This window comes from Vidua chalybeata, chromosome 5 (genome assembly GCF_026979565.1).
Source record: "Vidua chalybeata isolate OUT-0048 chromosome 5, bVidCha1 merged haplotype, whole genome shotgun sequence".
Classification (NCBI taxonomy): domain Eukaryota; kingdom Metazoa; phylum Chordata; class Aves; order Passeriformes; family Viduidae; genus Vidua; species Vidua chalybeata.
The window spans coordinates 62057652-62081889 of NC_071534.1; the positions used below are offsets into that span (position 1 = coordinate 62057652).

The 24238-nt window shown below is 38.7% G+C and overlaps 1 protein-coding gene across 1 annotated transcript in view; it reads right to left on the reverse strand.

Moving 5' to 3' along the window:
- The window catches only part of SEMA3C (semaphorin 3C), a 117009-nt gene extending 110739 nt beyond the window's left edge, over window positions 1–6270 (reverse strand). The window contains exons 1-2 of the mRNA XM_053943241.1: window positions 6223–6270; window positions 2921–3061 (exon numbers count right to left, since the gene is read on the reverse strand). Of these exons, the coding sequence (XP_053799216.1) occupies window positions 2921–3023 (103 nt within the window). The 5' untranslated portion in view covers window positions 3024–3061; window positions 6223–6270. The remainder of the gene's footprint in view (window positions 1–2920; window positions 3062–6222) is intronic.
- Between the last annotated feature and the right edge of the window lie 17968 nt (window positions 6271–24238).

Consider the following 24238-nt stretch of genomic DNA (forward strand, 5'->3'; position numbering starts at 1 on the left):
AGACAGCAGTAAGTTCCACACTCACGTCATATGCACAGTTAACAACCTCAGCTAAGTCATGAACTACATTTTAATTAGACAAGGGGCCAGGCTTTTGATTTCAGAAATAGAAGTTAGGGTTGCAGTCCTTCATCCATTGAAGTTAATTGCAAAATCCCTATTATCAGGCTCTTGAGGTATTACCCAGGAGCACTTTTTAATTACATTTGATTCTTAATGAAGTAGACGGCAAAAAGAAAAGCAGCCCATGATTCAAATGATTCGCATTTTTATCTTTCCTGATGAAAAACAGAATAGGTCAAGATACTTGTTGGGTTTTCCCATGAGAAATGCTGCAACGTGAATAAGCTCAATTGACTTGATCCTGAAGGAGCAGGTTAGCTTTGAAAAGCATCACTCATTTTCTCCTCCTGTATACACTCTACCCCCAAAACTTATGCAATGTAATTGTAGACACCAAGCCAAATCCAATTCAGAACTTGAAAAATATCACATAAGTATCCTAAGCTTGAATGATTTGTCTTTATTGTCTGATGTCAGTTAAAACATAAGGAGTCCTAATTATGGTTTTATTTTCAAATGATGCACTTTAAAAGAGTGACAATTCTCCATAAAAACTGACAGCTTCTCAGGGCAAAGAGACTGCCAAATAACTTGGTATTTCTACATGATTTAAAAACAAGAAGTTATGAGGCAGCTTATGAAGAAAGAGTGTGTTATCACACTTAGCTGGAGAACAATGCAAAGTTTCACCTTTTTCTATTACATCTCTACTAATGTAAGTAAATATTTATAGAACAGAAGCTCATACTACAGGTGGAGCCATTACCTTGGTATACACAACAACCTGCAAACTCTTTTCACATAATGAAAGTTGTTTCTTACCATCTGGAAATCAGGTTTAAAAATAAAACTTCTGTTTATATATTACACAAAAAGCTTAGCTTTTTATTCCAGACATACTTCTCATATTATAAAAACACATAATTCATTTTTTACTTTTATGACTTCAAAAGACCCAATAAAAATTTAGGACCTAAAAATGTAATTTCTTTTTAAAAGGTTGGCTGTTAAGTATTAGGGAGAGTAAAAAGTCAGTTTCAAGAAAATCAGATAGTGTTGCAAGGCTCTCTAACCAAGGCAGCCAAGGAGGGTTACAGCAGGAACTAGTGAGGCAAGGCTGTGTCCCCAGGGCTGGCACAGGGGACAGAGCTCTTGGGGCCCAAGAACCTGACCAAGACAAAGGGGTCACTGCAGCATAAAGCTGTCATAGCCCCTTCTAAAGGAAGGAGGGACAACCTCTTTTCAGGGACACAGAAACTAAGGTTTTAATTCAATTATTTTTTAAAATTCTTAGGTTTGGGGTCTTTTGCTCTATGGCTGCTTCACTGTTTCAGCCTTGCAGGATACCTGTGATGAAACAAAAGCTCTTGAGTTTCTGTTAAAACCATTTGCCTCTCATTATAATTCTTTCCCATTCACAAAGTTGAATACCACAAAACATGAACACTTCCTACTTCATGGTCATACCAGAGATCAAGGGAAGCTTAGATTACTTTCAAGGCCACCAAGGAGATGAGGTGGCAATCTAAATCAGCCTGTTCTGCATAACTGTAGCAGACCTGCAATGTAACACACAACTGCAGCCAAACTAGCTTCTGTTGAGTTGTGCCAAAACAGTACCATCTCTATCAAAATCAGTGCAGACTTTAAACAAGGACAAGAAATTCCTATCCCTACTTCTTCATTTGATTTCCCTCTTGGAACTCAGTTCTTACTATTGCTTTTACTGAAGCCATGCTATTTTACACCTATTAAGTACTGCATTCATCAGTTTAGGGCCCCTTATTCTAGTATATAATTATTCAAACCCTGGTTGGTATTTGCAGAAGGTCTAACTTGTCAGTCTCCTTCTGGATGTCTCTCACTCTCATGTTTACATTGTTACTGATCACGGTAGCAAATAGAAGTTTGAGATACTTGCTAGCTCAGACTATTTTCAAAGCAATTCTTAAAGATTGCTCAGAGCACACAGAATATTCCCAAGGCAGTGGCAGGGCATCCTGGCACTAATGAACCACAGAAGGCATCCCAGTGCAAGTAGTATTGGGGCAGGAAATAGCAAGCCCTCACGCCTCAAAGACAATCACAGAGAAGGCAGAGGGCTGGAGAAACTCAATGCCTCTATAATTAGTGACAGAAAGTTTCAGCTCAGATTTAACAGACACGGTAAGCTGAAGAACACACACATTCTGAAGTGGTGGCTAAAATCAGCATTTCAAACTAGAAGAATAAGTTACATTACTATTAAAAGCAATACTGGCATAATTGCAGCAAGGAGGTACTGCTCAGCACTTCAGAAGTAAAAGAAACTTTCTTTTGAAAATGATAATTTTCATTGCTGGTTTACAGTATGAAGGCATCAGTGCCTGCTACAGGCTATGTACCTCCTACACAGAGCACAAAGTGCACAAGGAATAATATTTTTTTCAAAGGACTCTGTGCCTGGCTAACTATTTTGGTAAAACTTCAGGCAGCCTCATTTTCAGAATATAAAGTGTTTCAGTTGACTGAAAAGGAAAGCAACTCAAATCATTAATAATCTCCACCACATGTAATGTGTTATATTTTTTCCAAGCAATACTACAGATAAGAAATAAACCTTTAGTTGTTTGTAAGTCATAATAATTCAAAATAAAGAGACAAGCCTACTAATTTTTAATTATATATTAATTATGCATTTATAGTGATAGGTAGACTCTGGTAAGAGAATCAAATTTAGGCTGACAGGTGCCTCAGCAACAAACCAAAAACTGTAATTTGGACACAGATCAAAATGCCAGCTTCTGCTCAGTTATTGAATTTAAGAAGAAGAAAATGTTCAATCATAATATTTGTTTAAGAATGTTTATCTTCTTACCACTGAATGTTAGGAACACCCTTGCTTGAGGCTGGGAAGATCCTTTTACACTGCTAAAGTAAATAAATATCCCAATCAACACGTTCACTGCAAGAAATGCCATCTCTTCAGATTTGCAACCAAATATCCAAGAAATTAAACCTGAAAGAGAGATATATCACATTACTCTTCTCATACAATCTTGTGGAGCAAAAACAAAAGTATGGAAAGATTGTGTTGGAGGCCTCTTCCAGATGAAGCCATAATTACTGATGTGAAGGACATACAGCACTTTTGTTTTTTCTTTGTGCATCTGAAAGTGGTTTTCCCCAGCAGTCTTCTGTGCTGGCACAAGAGGAGCTCTCTACCTGTTAGTAGGAACCAAGAGAACCCAACTTTTGGCTAGGGCAGACTACAGCATTAGACTCAGTTTATTTAAAATTAAGACAATTCCACCTGCTGGAAATATAATTATACGAAATGTCAAGGCAGAGCAAAGCAAGGACAGGAGATAAAGTTTCACGAATAAAAGTCTGGCTGATATTTTTAGATATCTCTCTCTCATGTTAAGGGGGGGAGGTTTGGGTTACTGGTTGATTGGTTTTTTTTTTTTCTTTTCTTTAAACATCTGAAATCAAAGGTGCTTGGAAATGAGCTTTAAGTTTTAGTAAACTGAGCACTCTAATCACCCTCAAGTTTTTCTTTAAAGAAATTCTGTCTGTGTATGTCATTAATTTCAAAACTGTGAAACCAAAAGTATTTCTACACACTTGAAACTGTTAGTCAGTGTTTGCTTTTTGGGCTAGTTCCTTTCAAAATATGCACCTGCTCTCTTTGACTTCTATAGGGCACTGAGAATCCCAGAGTTGGACAATGATACCACACCCTGATATATCTGCTACTCCTCCTGTGCATCTGCTGAACCTTCATTTAATAGGAGTTAGCTGCTGAGATGCCTGAGCACCTCAAGAGAATCAGAAATCACTCCAGAACTCAGTATCTTTTCTTAGTTCAGGAAGGACTTGAGGTCACTGGAATCACTGCAGGAAAGTGGCTTTTCTAATGGACTTTGGACCAGATCCAAAAAACCTAGCCACCATTAGAATCTGAATACTGCATATCTGTATCACATCTGCTACTAAACTGCATCTCTCCAAAAACTGTGAAGTGCAAATTTCATTTTGCCAGTAGTAACAACTTTGTCAGCTTAGCTGCAAAAGTGAGAATACATAACACCATCATTTTAGGCCCATTTGACTTCACTGCTGATATATATATAAGCACCTGTATTTTATATATATTTATATATATATATTTATATGTATAAAATACACACATATATATATATATATAAAATACATGTATATTTTTTTTTTCTTTTTGGTGTAAAAAGCCCTTCTACTAGACATCACTTATTAGTTAATCACTCAGGTGATATACTTGATTTTATGGTACCTGGAAGCACTTTGAAAGACACAACCCCTACAGCTAGAAGATATCCTTAAAGGCTGTACGTTTATTTTATGAAGAGACTTGTTACTTGTGCAGTCAGCTTACCATTCTTCACCTCAGCTCTGCTCTAGCACTACAGTCCCTCCAGTGGAAGCCAATATTTCTACAGGCTCGTTCATCCTGTCCCTCTGAGGTTCACACCTGTCCTTAAAGGACCGGCTGTAACCACCCCAGCACGGCAGGAATGAGCTGTCAGGCAGGGATGACTTTAGGTCAGCACTAGCTTGGGCTGGATCCACACCACTGACTTAGCGGTAAAAGCCCCGTATCTCATTACCACCTCTGTCATTCCCTGTCCACTCACTGTAAATCGTTTGGAAAGGCTTCTCTTTGCATGAGGATTCCACATCAAGTTGGGGGTGGGAAGGAAAGCATGCATGGAAGCGCAGAGCTCTGCAGCCCACACCAACTAAACTCTCCTTCATAATTTGCTCTGAGTACTGAGAAATGCACGGAGATCAAGTAATTCTACATCTCTGCTAATTGACAAAAACAACCTTGTCAGAAATTTGCCAGCTACAGATCAGGTCTGTAGGAAAAACATATCCATTCTGGCCCACTTCCAAATTATCTCTAAGGGTCTGTTAACTAATAAAATGATAGTTGCAGAGTTTTTGCCAAGAATAATTCTTAAACAGGCTGCACGAACTCTAGTACTAATGTTGCTTTGTGGGCTTTAAATTTAAAACTTGTGACTTGCCCATGGGATATCCTTCAACTTACTCCTCTTCTAAGAGAGAAATGCCATTAAATCCCAATAAAATTTCTTTGTCAGGCCAAAATAAATAGCCAATCATACAGAACATGTGATTTAACAGACGCAATGGGGTAAGTATTTTCCAGTAGTAGCACTATGCTTTCTTTGCAATATAGATAAAAAGTCAAGTGTGGAACAAGTGTGCAGCTTTCTTCCTTTAAATAATACTGTAGGAAACAATAATAGGAAAAAAAACCCTTTCAGCTCTCTTTCCCTCCCACTCGCGTGCCTCCTGCCAATTCTAGTGTAATCAGTTAGAGGAGTGAAACATTGCTACATTTCATTGCTCAAATTGCAGATCTTCACCATTAACACAGAAGTGACAGGCAAATATAAGATTCAAGTGCTGAACAGCATGGTTCCTACCCAGCTGTTAGACACATAAATAATAAATGCATATAGTGCCAAAAAGGTACCTCAGGGTGCCTGACATGTGAGTTACCTAATGGAAATAAGTTTAATTTCAGAGATTTACAGAGCTGGTAACTGACAGCTCTTTGCAGGTTTGACTCTTGCTTTGGGCTTATATCCCAGCTCTGAATTTATCTCAGTAAGTCATGATACTATATTCAGCACGTCCAGTGCACATGATCTCTGCTGACAACATACAGACCTAAAGCCTTGCAAGTACTTTATAAGAATCCTACAGGACAGACAAAAAGCAGTGTCTCGTTGCATTTCTAGTCTTACATTCTAGTCTATCTGTAAACAAACAGCCAAACCGCTACGAAAGTGAAGTAGTGAAGTTTCCCTGCCACGGAGGTCGCTGGCAGCATGCTGCATGGCTTCTGGAAAGTACAGTATCGCTTTGCTAGGAAGTGCTGTGCAGGTGTCATCTGCTACAGCCTACCCCCAAATCCTGTAGGGAAAGTCATTTGGCAGAGTAAAGAAAATAAATGAAGGAGAAAAAAAAGACAAAAAATCCCTGCCAAACACGGACTATGCCAATCTGGAAGACATTGGTTTAACTATCTGTGAACAGCAGCAAATTTCAACCATCAGAGACATTTCACATCTATTACAGAAAAGAAAGAGAACTTTAAGTTATGCTTACCCGGCTATTGGAAGCAGCAGCAATACTGATTTCTATCTGGTTTCTATCAGTTTATAGACTCCACTCCTGCTACCAGAACATTTTAATTCCAAACCTAGGTCACCGCAGAGGGAAAAATAAATTAAAAAAAAAAAAAAAAAAGAAAAAGAGTAAAGTCTCTCCTCGTGGTGGTTGCAAAGATACTCCCGGCTCCTCTGTACAATAATCCTGGCAGTGGACTCCTGAGGCTCAGTGAGCGCTTCTCCTCTGCGCGCAACCACGCACCTAGGAGTGAATGGAGCGGCCGCGCGGTGACGGTGCCGGCGCTGGTCTCCAGTTACAGGCGCTGCCCTGCCCTGGCCGCCGCTCTAGCGAGGCGAGGCTCGGCGGCCGCCGGTGCATCATTAGCTGAGCAAATAGGGGCTGGAGCTCATAAATAATGGCGAGGCCACACCCCGCCCTGCGCGCCGGCGGCTGCCGCCCGGCCCGTCCGCCCGCCCCGGGCAGCGCCGCGGGGCCGCTGGCAGCGCGCAGGGAGCGCGGGGTGCAGGGGGGCGCACGGCGGCCAGAGGGGCGCAGCGCCCGCGCTCGGCCCGCGGGGCTCGGCCGCCGCAGCCCCCGCCCCATCGCGCACTGACCGCGGGAGCGAAACTCGCCGCGAAAGTTTCTGCCCCGCCGAGCGGGTCGTGCCGGGGCTGCCAGCGCGCTGCTCGGGCCGGGGCAGAGCCGGGGGGGGCGCGGCGGGGCCGGGGCAGAGCGGCCCCGGGCGGGGAGCGGAGCGGAGCCGAGCCCCGGCGCGGCCGCGGGCGGAGGGATCGGGGAGAGGTCGGGAGGCCGGTAGGTGTCACTGTGAAGAGGGAATGAGAGCGGGCTGCTGTGACGGGGAACCGGGTAACAGACAGACCCCCTCGGAGGGGGCTCTTCCCCCCACTCCCCTCGAACTATTTCCTCTATTTAAAACTTTAAAAGCGAAGAAGAGTAGTGAAGCGTTAGAGCAGTAGATAGATTCAGCCCCCTGATTGATCCAGGTGTTTTACTCCAGCTTTCAGAAGCTTTTTTGCACAGATTTTGAGATGTATTTGCTCAAGCTCAGTTTTCCCCAAGATACGCTGAGCAGTGTTTCCCATCTGGTGAGATTTGCGGTCTTATAACAGCGGGCAAGCACTGAAAATTTTACCCAATGTGTCAACTCTATTAAAGTCGAGGGTTATCCAAGCAACATCCCTTGGGTTTTGGCTTAGGTTTTCCTAAACTGTCTTGCAAGCATATTCTGTGCTGCTCTGACCTGCTGGGTGCAAACTTCTTTTGGATCAAGATTTTCACTTTTGCAAAGAGAGATGGTCTCTGATCCGATCTAGGCAGTGTGGGTTGCTCAGCAGTGCACTGTCACAGCAGGATCACATATCGTGGTGCACTTGGAGACATCTCCCACAGCCAGAAATATGTTAACAAGTAAACAAGTACCCACAATGAACGTGCACATGCTCGAGTTAGAGTTTTGTTTCCAACTATTACATGCTCTGGCCATACTAACCGAAGCAGTCAATAATAGTGGTGGTATTATAGCCAGAGATCAGGGAGTAGCCTGAATACAGCACCCTGACTAAATAAATTTTTGTGTTTACATGTGGGTATCTTTACAGCCTGTGTCTGTCAGTTACTTTGTGTAAAGACTCTTTTGCACGAGTGAGGGTCACAGGTTTCAAAGATGGTGTATCCCCAGGCTTCAGTGCCAAGCTAGCAAAGCTAGTGCTTTCTTCAAAGAAGAAATTCCAATATTGTATAGCACTTAGCATCCCAGAGGATACAAAAGTATGGGATGGTCTGTCCTCTGAAATGATAAGTCAGATTTGCAGCTGATGCCATAAAATAAATGGATCCAGAATTTTTGAAAACTTGATTCACTTCAGATCATGTCTTAAAGATTAATTTACTGATGCCTTTAGATGAACCAAACTCTTGAGATCACAAGTCCTTAAAAACATTTGTGGTCTTCCACTTCTCCTCCTTAACACAAATAAACTACACAGAAATGTGTGAACACTTGCTGTCCCAGAGAATGGTTTAAACTAAGCCATTAGTTCTCTCCACAGGCAGGCAGTGTGGTTGTGAACATGATGCTGCTCATCCTTGAATTGTGGTGATGTTCAAATGCCTCTGTCTGACAGCAGCATCCTGGCAAAAAGAGAAGTCACTTTTTTGCTTTAGAAAATCCCCACAACTAAGTGCAATTAGAGATTGTCATGCCAAGCAACAGAAGTGAATCAGCCAATCCAGTGTTCTCCCTCTTGCTGTGGTCTACACAGAGTGATTCAAAGGAAAATGCACAGGAAACCACAGAAGAAATACGAAAATCTCTCTTTTAGGAGATTTTGGGGAGGTGTGTAATAGATGGAGATACCAGTCAGAGAAAAAAAAGTATGTTACCATGAAATACCAACACTAGAATTTATGATGATTCTATCCTCCCCAAATATTTTTCCTATAGTAGAAAAAGTCTACTTTATTTTTCCTTTATAGTACTGATTTTCTAGGCAAGAGCCCAAACACATACTTCTTAAAATAAAGGAAAAAAGAGAACAAAAAGAATACGCTCAAGCATGAATCAACATCACTGCTAGTTAAAGTCATTTGTGTTTGTCAGGGATTTTGTGTATGTATGGACACTGCAGGGCCATCTGGCTAGCTGCACTTCCTCACATGTGCTAGCTACATTGGAGATAAAAAGGTAAAATGGAACACTGAGGAAAATTATGGGGCTTTCCAACACTCCCTCATGGACTTTGGGCTTATAAAATAGCAAATGAACTACAAAGAGACAAATGCAAAACTTTAATCTGTGAGATACCATCACACTCATATCTGATAGGCAAAGCCAGAGAATGCTAATTTTAAAAAGCAAATTGAAACAAGAGCAAGCTTGCCATATTGATTTATTTGTATTTAACATGTGCATATGTGCAGGTCAGAGCATGATAATTAACTTTAAAAAGCAGTTTGAACTTCACAGCTGGGCTAAGAGAAATGGTTAAAGTTTTACTTTAGGTGTTTTGTAATAGCATGCATTAGCTTCAAGCAAAACTCATGGAATGGAAATTACTTCTCCCAATTATGAGGTGGGGTTTCAGCATTAATGGGCATGAATCAGCCCTATGAGTTAAATGAAAACTATGCAAGACACTTGCTTTCCAGGCTGTGTATTTTACAGCCTAACATGGGGATGAGGACAGTAAGTTGGACTGTGCTTCATAACTGATTTTTAATCATTCCCCTATAACACAAAGTGTACAATGTGTTGTACAATTTGCTTCTGGTTCTGATTTCATGTGAGATTTATAACCAAGGGCAGTTATTCCAGGTCACATCACATATGTGAGGACAGAGTCAGACCCTTGCTTAGCTTCGGAGTTGGAGCAGTTCTGACTCCTGCAATGTGATCTGAGCAAGCAAATCCCCCTGGCCAAAACAAATAGAGCTGATTTTGTTGTGTCTGTGCATGGTGTTTTCTTCTTACCCAAACAAGTTGCCTTAATGGACCCAGGGCTAGCTTTAGACCTAAACATGAACTATAGCCAGTAATAAGAAAGACAAGAGTGGATTTGGATTTTTACTTAACATATGGGCTTGGGGGCTGGCCTTTTTGTTTTGTTTGACTTGATTTGTTTTGTTTCCCCTCCCTTAGATTTTAAGCTCCTGAATAAGTGAATATATATTGTAGGAGGCATCAGGACTGGAAGGAACACGGGTTTAAAAGAAGGCAGGAAACTGAGAAGTATAAAGAGGAGAAAGGAACCTTCTGAGAGGCAGTTGGATGGTTAAAGGTGGCACAGTGGAATAGAATCAATTTCACTGGATTGGCAACAACTAGCCAATATAAAGAAGATCAACAGGCTTAATAATCAGATTTGGCTTTGAACACAAGCACAGATCAAGACACGATCAAGTGCCAGCTATTATAAAGAAAAATGTAGGAAAGGCATAATAAAGTAACCATCAAATGGAATTCATTCCTTCCTTAAAAATCAAAGGAATGCTGTGTACAGTAAATGTCCAGATTCTAAGTGATGAGAGAAAATGCTATTAACATCTATTTTCTCTGCCCTCATTTATGAGTGTCAAATCACCTTGAAGAAATGCAAGGTCATTAGGTAATCCAATTAATTCATCATTGTTTATTTTCTTTCTTAGAGTTACAAGAACTAGGGAAAGTGTGAAATATATCAGCACTTTGTTGTGGGGAAGCTATTAGGTGTTTGTTTTGATGGTGTGATCATATGAACAGCAATTTACATTCTTTTTCACAACCAATTGTTCAAAGATTTAAGAGATAATAAGGATAAAGCTCCTGGTTATACCACTGTGTGATCAGAGATGACATAAGGTCCTTAGACAGTGTGCCCCAACTTGTCAATGGCCTTGTTTGGGTGGATCAGTGTCAGACTGGTCATGCAGAGTGAAGCTTCTTCACCAAGGTCACAGCCTTATAAAACTGCTGGCACCTAACTAACAATGAGCTGTCAAACTGAAGTGATCAGTTTGCTTCTTAAGGCTTAAGGTTCTGTGAAAGTCCATTTAAAGGAGGTAATTTGTCTTTTCAGAGCTTAAGAAAAATTAGGTGCTTAGGATCGGGATTGGTGTAACTATGTAATGAAGTGCTACTACCTGGATGGGAACAGAGGAAAGCATCATGCTGTCAGCTTGATGAAAGTCCAGTTGTCTCATTTAATAAACCCTTCTGTGGCAAGCACATTTCTCTCTCTCTCAGGATTTTTCATTGAGGTGCACAGACAGAAATGAAAGAGAAAACAATTTCTACTTCTGCTCCTTATTTTTCTCTTGTGGAATGTGTTTGGAGAATTGTTTACCTAGAGTGAGTGCTTGGTTGGATCATGGTGGACTGTTTGGGCCTGATGGCCAATCAGATCCACCTGTGTCTAGACTCTGGCGAACGGAGTCATGAGTTGTGAGTAGTTAGATATGATAGTTAAAGTAGCATGTAGTTTTTAGTATCCTCTTTTATATAGTATATTAATGTATTAAAGCATAATTATAATAAAGAAATCATTCAGCCTTCTGAACTAAGTCAGACATCATCATTCTTCCCATTAGGTTCGCCGACATCTACAACACCCTTCTCTGAGTGGCTTCCCTGGAAGTCAGTGAATAATAAATCTGCCCTTGAAGAAACTGTGATTTGGGGAAGGTCATAATCAAATAAGTTCTTCTGTGCCTGTACACAAGATGTGAGCATGCTCCTGGTATGCTACCAGGCCTTCATGCTTCCTCTCTTTAGTATGGCAACCACATTATTGCTGTTTGTAGGAGAAAGACAGTGTTGTAGTCAGATTTTCCACTTTGTAGCCACTATGACTAAGTGAGGTCAGTAATAGAACCAGAGTCACTGTTCTTGCACAAAGCTGCATTTCAGTTTTTAAGAAATGAAACAAGTAATCATTATTTCGCAAGTTGATGAGTAAGAATATGTATAAGGAAGATGTGAATGAAAGAAAGGAAAGGGTTGTTGGTGCACCAAGGATGGCTTCAGGCCAAGCAAGCTGCAGATAGTAAAAAGCACAAATGCATAGAAGAGGCAACAGTTTGTGATATGTGCATTGGAAGTACTTGGAATGAAGGTCATATGGTGCAAGGAGTTCTATAAACACGCAGGGAAATAAAGCAGCAGCAGTTATGAGCTTTTTATCCAAACAGACAAATAGCAATAGGAGGGGAGGGAAGGCAAGGGATTACTGCAGGATAGAAGGGGCAGTGACATAACCCTGAGTGTCATGGCCATTTCCAGCACATGTCACTCTACAGCCTGCTAGTTGATCTATTGCTGCATCTACAGGGCTCATAGCACTCAAGGGAATCCTCTCACTCCATTGGAACTAAGTTTTGGAAAGCTATCTTTTTGCCATTGATTCAGCTTCTTCAGTGTTTGTAGAGCCGTATGTGAATTACTGTTTGTTTTTTTTTTTTTTTTAATAAATAAAAAATAAAAGGAGGCTTATAATTTTTTCCCTATTCATTGTAGATTTGAAACACACTCCTACAAGCCTGATTATAGAAAACCAGCCACCCCCAGTCTGGTCCCAGATAATATACCAGCACAGTCCTATTTCTCACCATCCTTCATCTTCAAATCAAGAATAATGACTACATACCTTGCAGTCATCGATTTGTTTTGTTCTCTGTAAGCACAGACTAAGCTTTACTGATGGTATTCACCATTTAATTGCTGACTACATATTGTTTGCATTCTGCAGGCTGTTCCTTTAGAAGAGGAGCAGAAAGACTATGCCTAGTCCTTCCCTAAGCATGTCCTCATGGCCACTTGTCCCATTTACTCTCCGTAAGGAAGTTTTTGCCATGCAGAAGACATAAAAGAACTTGTGTCTCCAGATGAAAGAAGAGCAAAACTAACTAAAAAGTTTGTCATTTGAAGCATGCATGCCAAGCAGAGCACTGACTGAAGCAATCTGGGTAATCCCTGCTGTCCCCTGGAAATGTCAACGGTCTGTGCATATGGTACCAGAGAATGCTGAGGAATGGAATCAACCTCAGAGATATCTCCTCTCCTACAAATCAAGCCTGATCCTTTTGCCTTATGCTCTAGCTCTCTGTGGAGCTGGGATTTTAAACCAGATCTCTCAAGGAACCCAGTATGACCAGTCATCCATTTTCTTGAGGAAACCAAAGAAGCATTGGCTATTTTAATGTAGATCCAATGTACGCTTTAACTTCCCCAAAGTGGAAAACATTGAGATGCTATAGAATTCAAGTCGTAGTTCTTTACCACAGCATTAAGGAATGCATTCTTGCTTCCAGCAGACTGATCCCCTTTTCTCAAACAGACTGTTGTGTTATCTGCCATGAGGCAAGGTTTGGCTGTGGAATCAGTGTGGTACAGCTGGGGTTGTACTGATGGTTTAGGTGCAATGCTGACATTTTTGTCCTTTGTTATACAGATACCACTGCACTAGTAAGCTCCCAAAGAAGATAAAATGGAAGCTGTGCTTTTGATTGTGTTCTGTGCTATATTCTTGACTGCGTGAAGTCTCAGGAAGTACAGACTGTGCTAAGGTCAAACCTTTGTCACAGGTGGTTCCAAATGCTTGTGATTCATGGGGACAAGGACTCTGTTTTCCTTTTTTCACTGTTAGTGCAATAGATGTTTGAGAGGCTCTAAAAAACACTTTTTGCAGTATATTAACTTGTCATACTTCAGTCATCAAAACCTTTCTTAAAAGCTAGCCCATGGTATGAACACTGTTCATTAGAACGAGTTGCATAAAAGGGCTGAACAAACTCTTGGCCTGGATGGTAGAAGCTGATGAAGGCAATGTGTGTTCAGTGGGGTTTAAGGGAGTCTGCTGAGTTTTTGTATGGTTTTTGGGCCTCGGGACAACCAGGATATGGGTTAATTTAAAATAACATTAAATCATCAGCTTAGAATCAAATTTTATTAGTTAAAAAAGTACTTAGAAGCAGTCATAGACTCTGACCTATGTATTTATTGGATGTTATGGATTGGAAATACACTTTATTGCTACTGTTTTATTAGTTGTCTACTCAAAGTTAGCACAGGATTGATAGAAACACTTGATGCACCAAAATACAGTATTACATCTCACATTATGAACCAGGCCTCAGAATTTGCTATCATAATGAAAAGTTTCCATTGCTTTAAATTTGTTCTTGCTTTTTATTGAGAGCACTACAATTTAAAGTGAACCTATGCTTATTTTTTTTTTCTTGAGCAACATAAACATTCCAGTAAATATTTATCTTCTTTATATAAATGTCTCCAGAACATCTGTTAATTGAATCTTTATTTGAATCTATCAGCAGTAGTTTGTTTTAAGCCAAAAAGACTAAAAAAATTAAAATACATAGTCTGGATGGCAGCCAGTACACAGTATCTTCTCCAAAGTAACACCTTTTTAACTTAAATTCAATTTATTTATTGCCCATTATTCAAAGTCAATTAGGAGTAAAAAAAGTCAAAAGACAAACACTGTATTGATACAGAATGTTTATTAAAAACTTTATTATTTGGAATTTTGCAATTGCTAAAATTTAAAACACTTACTTGTACAACTTCAAATTTATCTTAATGTATTTCCAAAGTATTGTGAAATTGGAGACAAATATTTTCAGTAATATTTGCCTGTTTATTCCTTGCTGTTTACTTATATTAAAAACACTTACAGAAATCAGTTGCCAATATGAATAAATATATGTATAATACATGCTTGCTCTGTGCTTTATGTACATCCAATTTAATTTAGCAGTTGCCAAAAAACCACTCATTAAAATGTTCCAAAAATGGGATCCTTATCCTAATTGTTAAAAAACTACTATTTTCAGATAAGTTTTTCCTCTCAAATATTAGAGAACAGGAGGAAGCATAAAGAAGGAAAAGTTAGTGTAACACATTATGACTGTAATGTCATGAACAACATAATTTGCTTTATAATTATTTTTTTCTTTCCAGGATAAGTGTTGGGGTTTTTTGTTTGTTTGTTTGGGTTTTTTTGCCTGTTTGGTTTGTTTCTGGACATCAATTTAGCCTGTAAATGATCTTAGACTAAATAAATTTTTGGAAATCTCTAAATTTTGCCATAAGAGGGCATTATTCATGCACTTAGACCAGAAAATGCATCTCAGTATACACACATACGTTAGAGGAAATAGTAATTATCCACACTCATGAAGCAATGAAGTAAAAAATATTAATATTTCTGTAATTAGGAATACTTTAAAGAAGTTACTGAGAGCGGGATAGTTCACTGTCCTGTGTTCTTTTCCTAGATAGTCTGAAGATGTAAGAGGAGACCAAAGAAGAGGCAAAGTATTGCTTTTGGCATCTGGAAATTACCACCTAAGACAACAAAGCCAAAAGTTGGTGTTTCAACCTATGGATACAATTCAGGAAGTATGCCAAGGCAGGGTTAGCATTAAGCACTTGTTCATGTAATCCTGAGCCTCTAAGATTTTTTATGAGTGATGTAAGTTGTGAGAATGGGAGGAATACAGAGATGTGCCATATCAAATATGGATCTGAGAAGCCTTTGGGATGGAAAAGAATTGTCTTTTCTCCACTCCCCACCAAAAAATTCAGAGTAGAAGTTAGATCCCAAAATATAATGTAATGGCTTCTGCTAATGTTGGTGAATGTTGGATTGTTTCCCACAAAAATAGAAAATCTTCATTCTGGAATAAGAAACAAAAAATACACACTAAGTGGAGCTTTCAGAGCCCTGAAAGACTATTACCATGCAATCTGCATTTGTGCTCTTGAACAGAGATGGACTCAGGACTGCACACACTGGGTGTCTCGTGCGGGGATTGTCAACATCTCACTCTGTGCCTCTTCTGTCAGGTATTGAAAATGTCTCTAGACAAGGATTTTCTTGTGTCATCCTCATCCACCCAATCACAAATGCATCCTTTCAATTCTGAGTCTCTCAGAACATAATTTTCTGATTTAATATTATTTAGCATCACAAAGGATGTATTTCATTGTCCTGTTTCCTGGAATAATGTACTATATCACATGATCACTACCTTTAAATCCCTTTTACTGACAGCTATAAGGAAAAACAATATGACAAGCAGAATACAAATTGCTTTCAGATATGTTTTGGGTATTCTCCAGCTTGACAATTCCTTTTTTCCATTGGTGTATACCAGAAATGTGCAGAGATCCAGCAGTAATCTGTTATTTGCAGAAACTGGTAGTTGAAATGGAGAACTGAATTTGGTAATTTGGTCATCTGTGCAGTTTTATGAAGACCTATTAATTACTATCAAAAGAATCCTGTAGGGGAAAGATTTATGTGCTTTGAATTTCAATCCACTTCATCACTGCATGGACATTACATTAAGAGTTGAAAAGCCAGAACTGCAGTTGGCACAAAAAATATTATTTTGGTGAAGCCAGTAAGTTCACTGAGTTATGAACTTACAAATAACTTGTGTTAACACCTGCATATCTTTTTAGGAACTCAATACACTCCCAAGGCAATAATATCTCAGTATCAATAATGGAATCCCTGCTGTTAGAGATGAAAATCTTATCAATTAATTTCTGCATCTGCAACCTCAGATTTTTTTAACTTATTTCTCCCTTCTGCTTTAGGGGAAATTACAGGAGTTTTGTAAAATTCATCAGATAACAAATACTTGGAATGATGGACTAGAGCCCAGATAAATTCCAACATTTGAGCTGGTGTCTTTATTTGGAACATGTTGAAATCATACGGCTCCATGACTGACTGATTTTGGGAGTGCTGTCCTTCCTCCACTGTATGATTTTATTTGTCATACATATCAGCAGCTGCTCCTCCAAAATTCTTCCTGAATTTTTTTCCAATCTTTGTTGATACTGCTGTAATTCTAATTGTTGCCTACATACTTGAAGATCAAAAGCTATAAATGGCAAATGGAACTCAGCTGGTGATGGGTGTCCACTATTGCTTGTACCTGCTTGGGAGCAGGGGCCTTCTGCCAGGTAATCTCCTTTATGCTGCTAGTAGGTTTCCATTATCTTTTAATGGTAATAATTGTAATAAAATGGCAGTGTGCCTCTTCTGTAGTTTTAATTCACTATCAGAAACCTTGTGCATCCTGAGAACACAAATTAGCTGCAGATTTCAGGAAGTTTCAGTGTTTTTCCAGTATACATTTCAAGGTTTTTCCAGTACCTTTAAACTTACAACTGCTTTGTGAAGTGTTATTTTAGGCAATTTACTAAAATTGTCTTGGAAACAGGCAGTTTCATGTATGAAACTTTCATATGTAAAAGAGCTGTTACTACTTTCTTAGAAGAAAATATTTTTCATCACTGCAAGAGTCACCGGTTTCCAATGGCCAGCAGATACACTTTCCTTCAGTCTCTTCTGTGTCATTAATCTAAAGGAAAGCTGCAGACTTCTACAGACTTCAGACTTGTACCCAGGTATCCCATTCTCCTCTTTCTAGCTGGTTGATGGAACTAGTTTTATTCAGTCTGGGTCTGGTAAAAAAAAATGAGACTATAAAGAAGTATCTTCAATTCACTTTTGTGGTTCTAGAAAAGCAAGCAAACAAGTAAACAAACTTTTCCCCAACCCACACCCCTGCAAAAACCTGATACAAACATACAACTTAAGTTGTACATTTCTTAAGTTTCTTAAGTTTCTTCTGTGATCTTGATAGCTAATTCCTGTGTGTCACAACTTCACCTCCCTTCCTATGTGCCTTGGCTTTACCTCACACAGAAAAGGAGACAAGGAGACTCCCTCACTACTTGTTTTCTCCAGCTTCTCTGTTTGAATGGGAATATTTACAGAAAGGATCTATCTCTCAATGCTTTTTTCACCTAATGCTGTATTGCCTTTAGGTGTTTTTTGAAAGCTAATCCATTGTGACTCAAGGAAAACTGAAAAGCTTTTAAAAAGCCATCAGCAACATCTACCAGAGCGTACCTGTGTTTTTGATGTCATACAAATCTACTTTGTCAGAGACAGTGTCATACATTTGCTGTATTTGTGTGAGACATCTTTTCAAATCCAGAGAAGGCATGAAATTAGCAACCTGGCTAAACTTGGGAGGGGTCACTGCAGGAAAAAAAAGAATATTTATCAAGACTATTTTCTATCATATTTCAAACTCTGTCTGCAAGCATTCGAAGTGCAATTCTGATATGTAAAAATCCCCAAATCTTTTAAAGTGCAAATAGATATTTGTGAGCCATCTCAAAGAGCTGCAGGACTCATTCATGCTTATCTTCATCTTTGGGTGATGACTGGTTAAAATATTTTTGAATAATGAAGGCATTGTCAAAAATCAAGCCTATTCACAAAAGGTGCTTGAAAAGAAAATTATGCTCAAGTTGCTGAATGCATATTTCATTCTGAATAGTTTGTCAGATTATTTGCATTTTAGGGAGGATGTTGATTTCATAGGTGGTTTTAAAATACATGTCACTTAGTAAATATTTAAAGATGCTAATTTTATATTCTTATCATAGAAACTACTTTTGGACAACAATCTTTTGAAGCATCTTTGTTAATGAGGAGATATTTTGAAATCTCTGCTGACTATTTCACACCTTGTTTGGTGGTTTACACAGGTGCAGGGTGATGTAAGTCGCAATCAAAAGAGAGCATTTTAACTTTTAAGGGGGTTTTTATGTTCCCTTTATACAATTGTAATACATGAGATACATGTGATTTCCATAAATGGAGTTAGTAATTTTTATGGCACAGAAACAGAGAATTTGTATACAGATCATCTGCTTTCAGTGAGCAGCTTCCCCCACCCGCACACAGTATAAACAAAAGCCATTTTTATATGGGATGTTTTAGTATAAGGGAATCAAACAAATTTGGGTTTGAGGGTTTTTTTAATCACTTAGATTCCTTTTAGAGGTTATATCATCTGAGCTGCTATCAGTAAAAAAATAAACTGTAAATAACAGCATAGAAGGGAATTCAGAGTAAAAGTTCACTTTCTGAAAAACATCACAAACATAATATCTAGTTATCATCACAAGCTCCAGAGAATTAGAATTAAAGTATGTTTTATTAGCATTTTCAGATCTAAAAAGTACATCAAGATCAAATGACCAATAAAGCTTTCATTTTTTAATCTTTAATCAAAAGAATTTCAAATCCTTTGGTATTTAAAATATACAGAGAATCTTAGACACTAAAATGTTCAATTCTTTCAATACTGTCTCATTCCCCTTTTCTTTAAGGTCAACATTTTCTTTAGAAGTTTATCTCTGAGGGTGAAACAACATCTCCAAAGCAATCAAAGCTGTTGCTCTATATTAGTACTCTTGTACTCTATAGGAAAAAGCTGAAAGTGTTTTTTCTTTCTTCATGTCTGCCTAAGTTGTAGGTTTTATCAGAGCATCATGTAAACATTTGCCTATCTGTTGAGGATTGCTTAAATTAAAAAATTATACTATATATTATATCATTGTATCCTACTATATTATAATATAGCATACATAATATAATCTGTGATAAAGGAGTGCATGGGTTTCTTTTAAATTGTATTCATGTTAACACAGTACTACTCACCTGCAGTCACTGGAATTATCTTGTTGACAACTTTTGTCATGTAAAAAGTGAATTTAACTAAAGTGCAGAGTCCCAACATGATTTAGGTTTGCAAGGATTTAATCTCATTCAATCCCCTTTAAACGTGGTACTAACTCCAGAGTTAAATTCAGCCTCAGAGTAGGATCACATTGCTCCTTATCCCATCAGCTCTTGAAAATCTCCAAGGAGTGATGTTCAGTCACCTGGCAGCCTGCTCAGAGAGGTGCTCATAGGCACCCTTGTAGCAAAGATTTTTCCTCATGTCTAAGTCTGGAGTTTCCTTGTTGCAGTTTTAGTCCATCCTTGATCACTCTTTGTCCTTCCACTATGCTATAGGAAGAATAATCTGCCCCTGTTTTTGTGACTCCCTTTTATGTAGTCAAGCCTGCCATTTGATCCCCTTTGTCTGTCCTATTTTCTAGTCCTGTTTGCTCTTCTTTGCCAGGATTTAGGTGTCAAAGTGATGATCAATTTTGATCATAGCTAGTATCTGTGAAGCAAAGCTTAGGACAGTGTGTGGGCCAGGGGGAAACAAGATTTTCTCTTTCATATACAAACAGCAATGGGGGAGTTCTGAATCCAAGACTAAGTGGTCATGAAGCAGGAGAGAAGGAGCCAACTGAGTTGCACAATCTGTACACAAAAAGGCAGCTGCAGCAGATAGTTAAACTTTCTGAGAGTCATTTTTAAATATGTCTTTGAATTTAAAACTGGGGACTGCCGTTCATAGCACAAGAGCATGTATGAGTACTCCATGAATGAATACCTCAATGGCAATCTGGCCAACTTTGTGTTAGGGAGGTGAACTGATGAATATATACCATATGTTTAGATTGTGTAAGTGGATGCAACCCTCAGCGACTTCAGAGAAGCTGTCCTTGTTTACACCAGCTAGGAGCTAACCTTGTGCATATAATTTTCAGCTGAATAAATGCAGATGTTAGCTTTATACAAGATTTACAGAGTTTCAGGTTACCTTTGTTAAACAAGGAAACTAGCCCACAAGTTTGGATTTGGCAGCACTGCACTGCACTGCTGTCTGAGAAGAGACATAGGTTTGGAAGTTAACGTGGCATTTTTGAGCCTTTGGAAAAAACCAAATGTTCATATGTCCTACTGTAAGAGAACTCTTCCAAGGCAGAGAAAATAAGGAAATTAAAAGGAGGCTATATGGAGCCTGAAACAGGGAAATATGGCAGGATGAAATGTGTACCTGAAACCTCCCAAATTGCATGCCTCCCTTTGGCTAAAATACTCATAAGTAACTGCATCACTTACAACAATGGCATCCTAAGGATGCTCCAGTTTGCCAAGGGCCAGTTGAATTTTCTTCAAGTCTGTGTTCAATTTATTTACAACCATTGCAGAAAATTTGGTCCTTCCTGCAGATACTGCCATTATCTAATGACAGATGCCATAATAAAAATTTGACTTGTGATTAATAACTCCAGCAATCTTCCTGAAGCCAGTGTGAGGGCTCACAACATTTAAGTGCTTCTCAGAGCAGAAAAAGAGTTGTTAAAGACCAAACCTTTTGTTATTTAACGGCACTAGCAAGATTTTAAATCCCTTGAGGTCATGCCAATTAGACATGAAAAAAAATACTTACCATGATGATATATTTTATTTCATTACAAGAATACATGGTGTTTTAAACCTGGCTGACTTTTTCAGCAGTGTTTGCAAACAGATCTGGGATAAACAGCAAATGAACGATACTGCTGACAGCAATCTAACCAGGCAAATGTCTTTTGGTACAAACTATCACAGACAAAACTTGCTGGTGCTACATGTGCCAGCTTGAATGACTGATGGACCAGCATCGCAAGACTCATTGTACCTTCAGAAAAAAAGTAGGTAAAGATGCAGTATGTATCATTACTATCATGTATATGCTGATCAGTATCGTATCATTGCTTGAAGATTGTATGACTCATTCTCTGATGTTTGTTTATCAGTAAATGCAATCAACTCAATCATAAAGCTTACAAAGAATCAAAATCTGGTTTTGTTTCAATATGTTATGAGATTAAAACTGTAGTCCTGGTGTTAGGGCTCTGCACATAGTGATTAAATAAAAATCCCAAGGCCTGTGTCCTATAGGTTAGAGTAGCTTGGCAGGGTGAATCCTCCAGGCTTTTTGTTCTATTATCATACTGATCTAAAAGTTATTGTGGAAAAAATAATTATCCTTGATGCAAGAGACCTTTCTACTGACATTTTATATGACAGGGGAACAAAACCATCTCTTTTAAGCAGTCAGACACTGCTTCGGCAATATTGTGCGCTTCTCTTCCCACTTTCTCTTTGTTTACTGTAAGGTTTGCTCAATCATTTATGCAGTGGAATAAATTTACTAGGCTGACAAGATTCACTAATGAAGATAAAGACATTCAGATTGCAAAGCTTGCTATGATTTTTCTCTCTCTACTTTTCCTGCTAATAGGAGTTCACTTCCAGCCTGAGTTACAGGGTTAGAGGCAGCCCTGAATGCCAAGCAGGAACATGCTGGATCCATTTGTGTTTTTAAGTAATTGCACTGTGTCTTTGACTTTGGTTGCCTTAATGGTAACTTCCTGTGCTGGTAGCCAGTACACCGTACAATTTCTATAAGTCTCTCTCTTTGATCTTCTCTTCAAACTACACCTTATTCTGGTTTTCCAGCTAAAATTAGCTATCCAACTGGCATTCCTGCTCTTTCTTATGGTACTTTAAAAGTGTTCACCCTCAATTTAAATGCTGACTTTAATAAGCCAATGTAAATTGCTCAATGCAGCTATTTTATTTTCACAGTACTCAGAACTTCTTCCTCCTTTGGAAACAAAGTCTACATTTTTCCTGTTCATATTTCATTTTCTCAGGACTATATTCTCAACTCCTGAATAAAAGTCTTTACACTATAGACTATAATAGTTACAGTATTAGCTGTGAAAGCCGAAAGTATGTTACTGATCCCTTTTTAAGCGATCAGTATCCATCCTCAGTTCCTTTTAAACCAAAGTGAATCAATAGAACCTAACGAGGAGTGATAACATTGCACTGTGCATGGGAACAGTAATTCCTGCCAAAAGCTCTTTTTGGAGCTTTGGAGGAGCTATATCAATAAGAACTAAAAGCAGGGTAGTGAAATATTCAGATAGTGCAGGAAATATCTCCATTCTCCCTTACAGCAAGAGCAAGTGTCTACTCCTTCTCCTCAATTCTAATTCATATAAGAAAGGAAAAATAGAACTTCTCTGAGAAATGACATAAATGTATGCCTTCATTGTCTAGGAAAAAGATATATGAGCATAGAATGGGAGATTCTGGCACTGTGGCTACAGTTTGCTTCAATGGAGTTCTGAATTCAGGTATAAAAAGTTTCTGTAAAAAGTACATTTTTCAACTAAAAAAGAAAACTGTTTGCAGCACACTGGAACCCAGTGACTACCAGCACAGTCCTGCAACACCCATGAAATTAGTCACATCAAGATATCTGTCTTGTTAACATGGAGGCTTTTAGATTGAGTTCCTAAGCGTCTCTCACAGTTTTTGGCTGAGCTTTTATTTCAACAGACAATGAACATTCCAGAATTTCAAACTGCTGAGAGTGCTGTTGTTTTCCTCAGATGTCTTGAGGCAAAGAGGTAGAAACCAGCTCTTGGTACTTTTCTTAGAAAATACAGCCAGGGCAGTTGTAAATGGGGATGCCATATAACTGTACAAATGTGTCATAGAAAAATATCTTTTGCCAGACAGTATGTATAGGGAAGTCTAATGCTACCTTATCTTCTTCATAGGGCAACACCTGAACAGAACCAGGTATGAGTACTCCAGTACCTGAGCTGCTGTAGGTGGTAACTCCTTTGTCAGCTCAGTGTCTCTCTCCCATCTCTGAAATATGACAGATAAATTCAGCAATGAAATCTCTGTTATAAAGTCATAAAGTTATTATTAGAACAGCTTAGCATATTGTGATTTCTAGTAATCAGAGGTTTAAAATACATTGAACTACTTCTATAATTCTTTTAACCTCACTGATACTAAAGTTCTGTGGAAACAAGAGCTCACAGTCTGTCAGTGGTCAAGAAGGTAAATAAAATATGAAGAATTTTTAGGAAAATAAATAAACTAAAAAATCATGATTAAGCTAGTGCATGATTCCTTGTTTTATAATGTGTTTACCCTGGTATCCCAAAAAAAGAAGGAACAAGGTCAATAAGGTTGAATGAAAATGTAAAGCAACTTTCACAAAAGCAGCAGCTGAGCAGGTTGGACCTCCTCAACCTACAGAAGAGAAAGTTTATGAGTATGATAAAGATCAGCAAAATAATTAGCACCATAGAGAAGACAGATAGGGATCTATCCGTGTTTTTTCCAGTACAGGCTTCATCAGATGGTCTCTGTCTAGTACCATCTCGGAGTAGAGAATTTCAAAACAAACAAAAAGCAGTGATTCTTCAGGCAACAGGTTTTATGACTGTGTAGTTCTTTGACAAAAGATGCTTTGTTTGCAAAACATTTATATGGATTAACGGATAGATTGAAGGAGCACTTATAAATACATTTGAAACTAGATTGAGGCAAACAGAATATTATGCTGATATCATAGCAGCTTGTTCTGATTCTCTTTTTCCTGCTTTTTCTACAGGTGGACATTACTGGAGACATTACTGGGCAGATGGACTCTCAGAGCAGTGTGGCTGATTTTATATGTTATGAAAACAATGTCTTAGAAGTACATCCCTGCAGGGATTCTGCCATGATGATGCTGCCATGAAAGATGGATTTCCTAGTTAACTGGAATTTAGGGAAAAAGAGGAGGTGTAAAGTGAGGATAAGATCTTGTGTCTTGACTTGTGTGACCAGAAAGTTTTTCATTTGGAAAGGGATCACTTTTCTAGCATTTCATTTTGTTGTCTTAAGAGGACTGATTTAGTTATAGAAGCTAGCATGACATG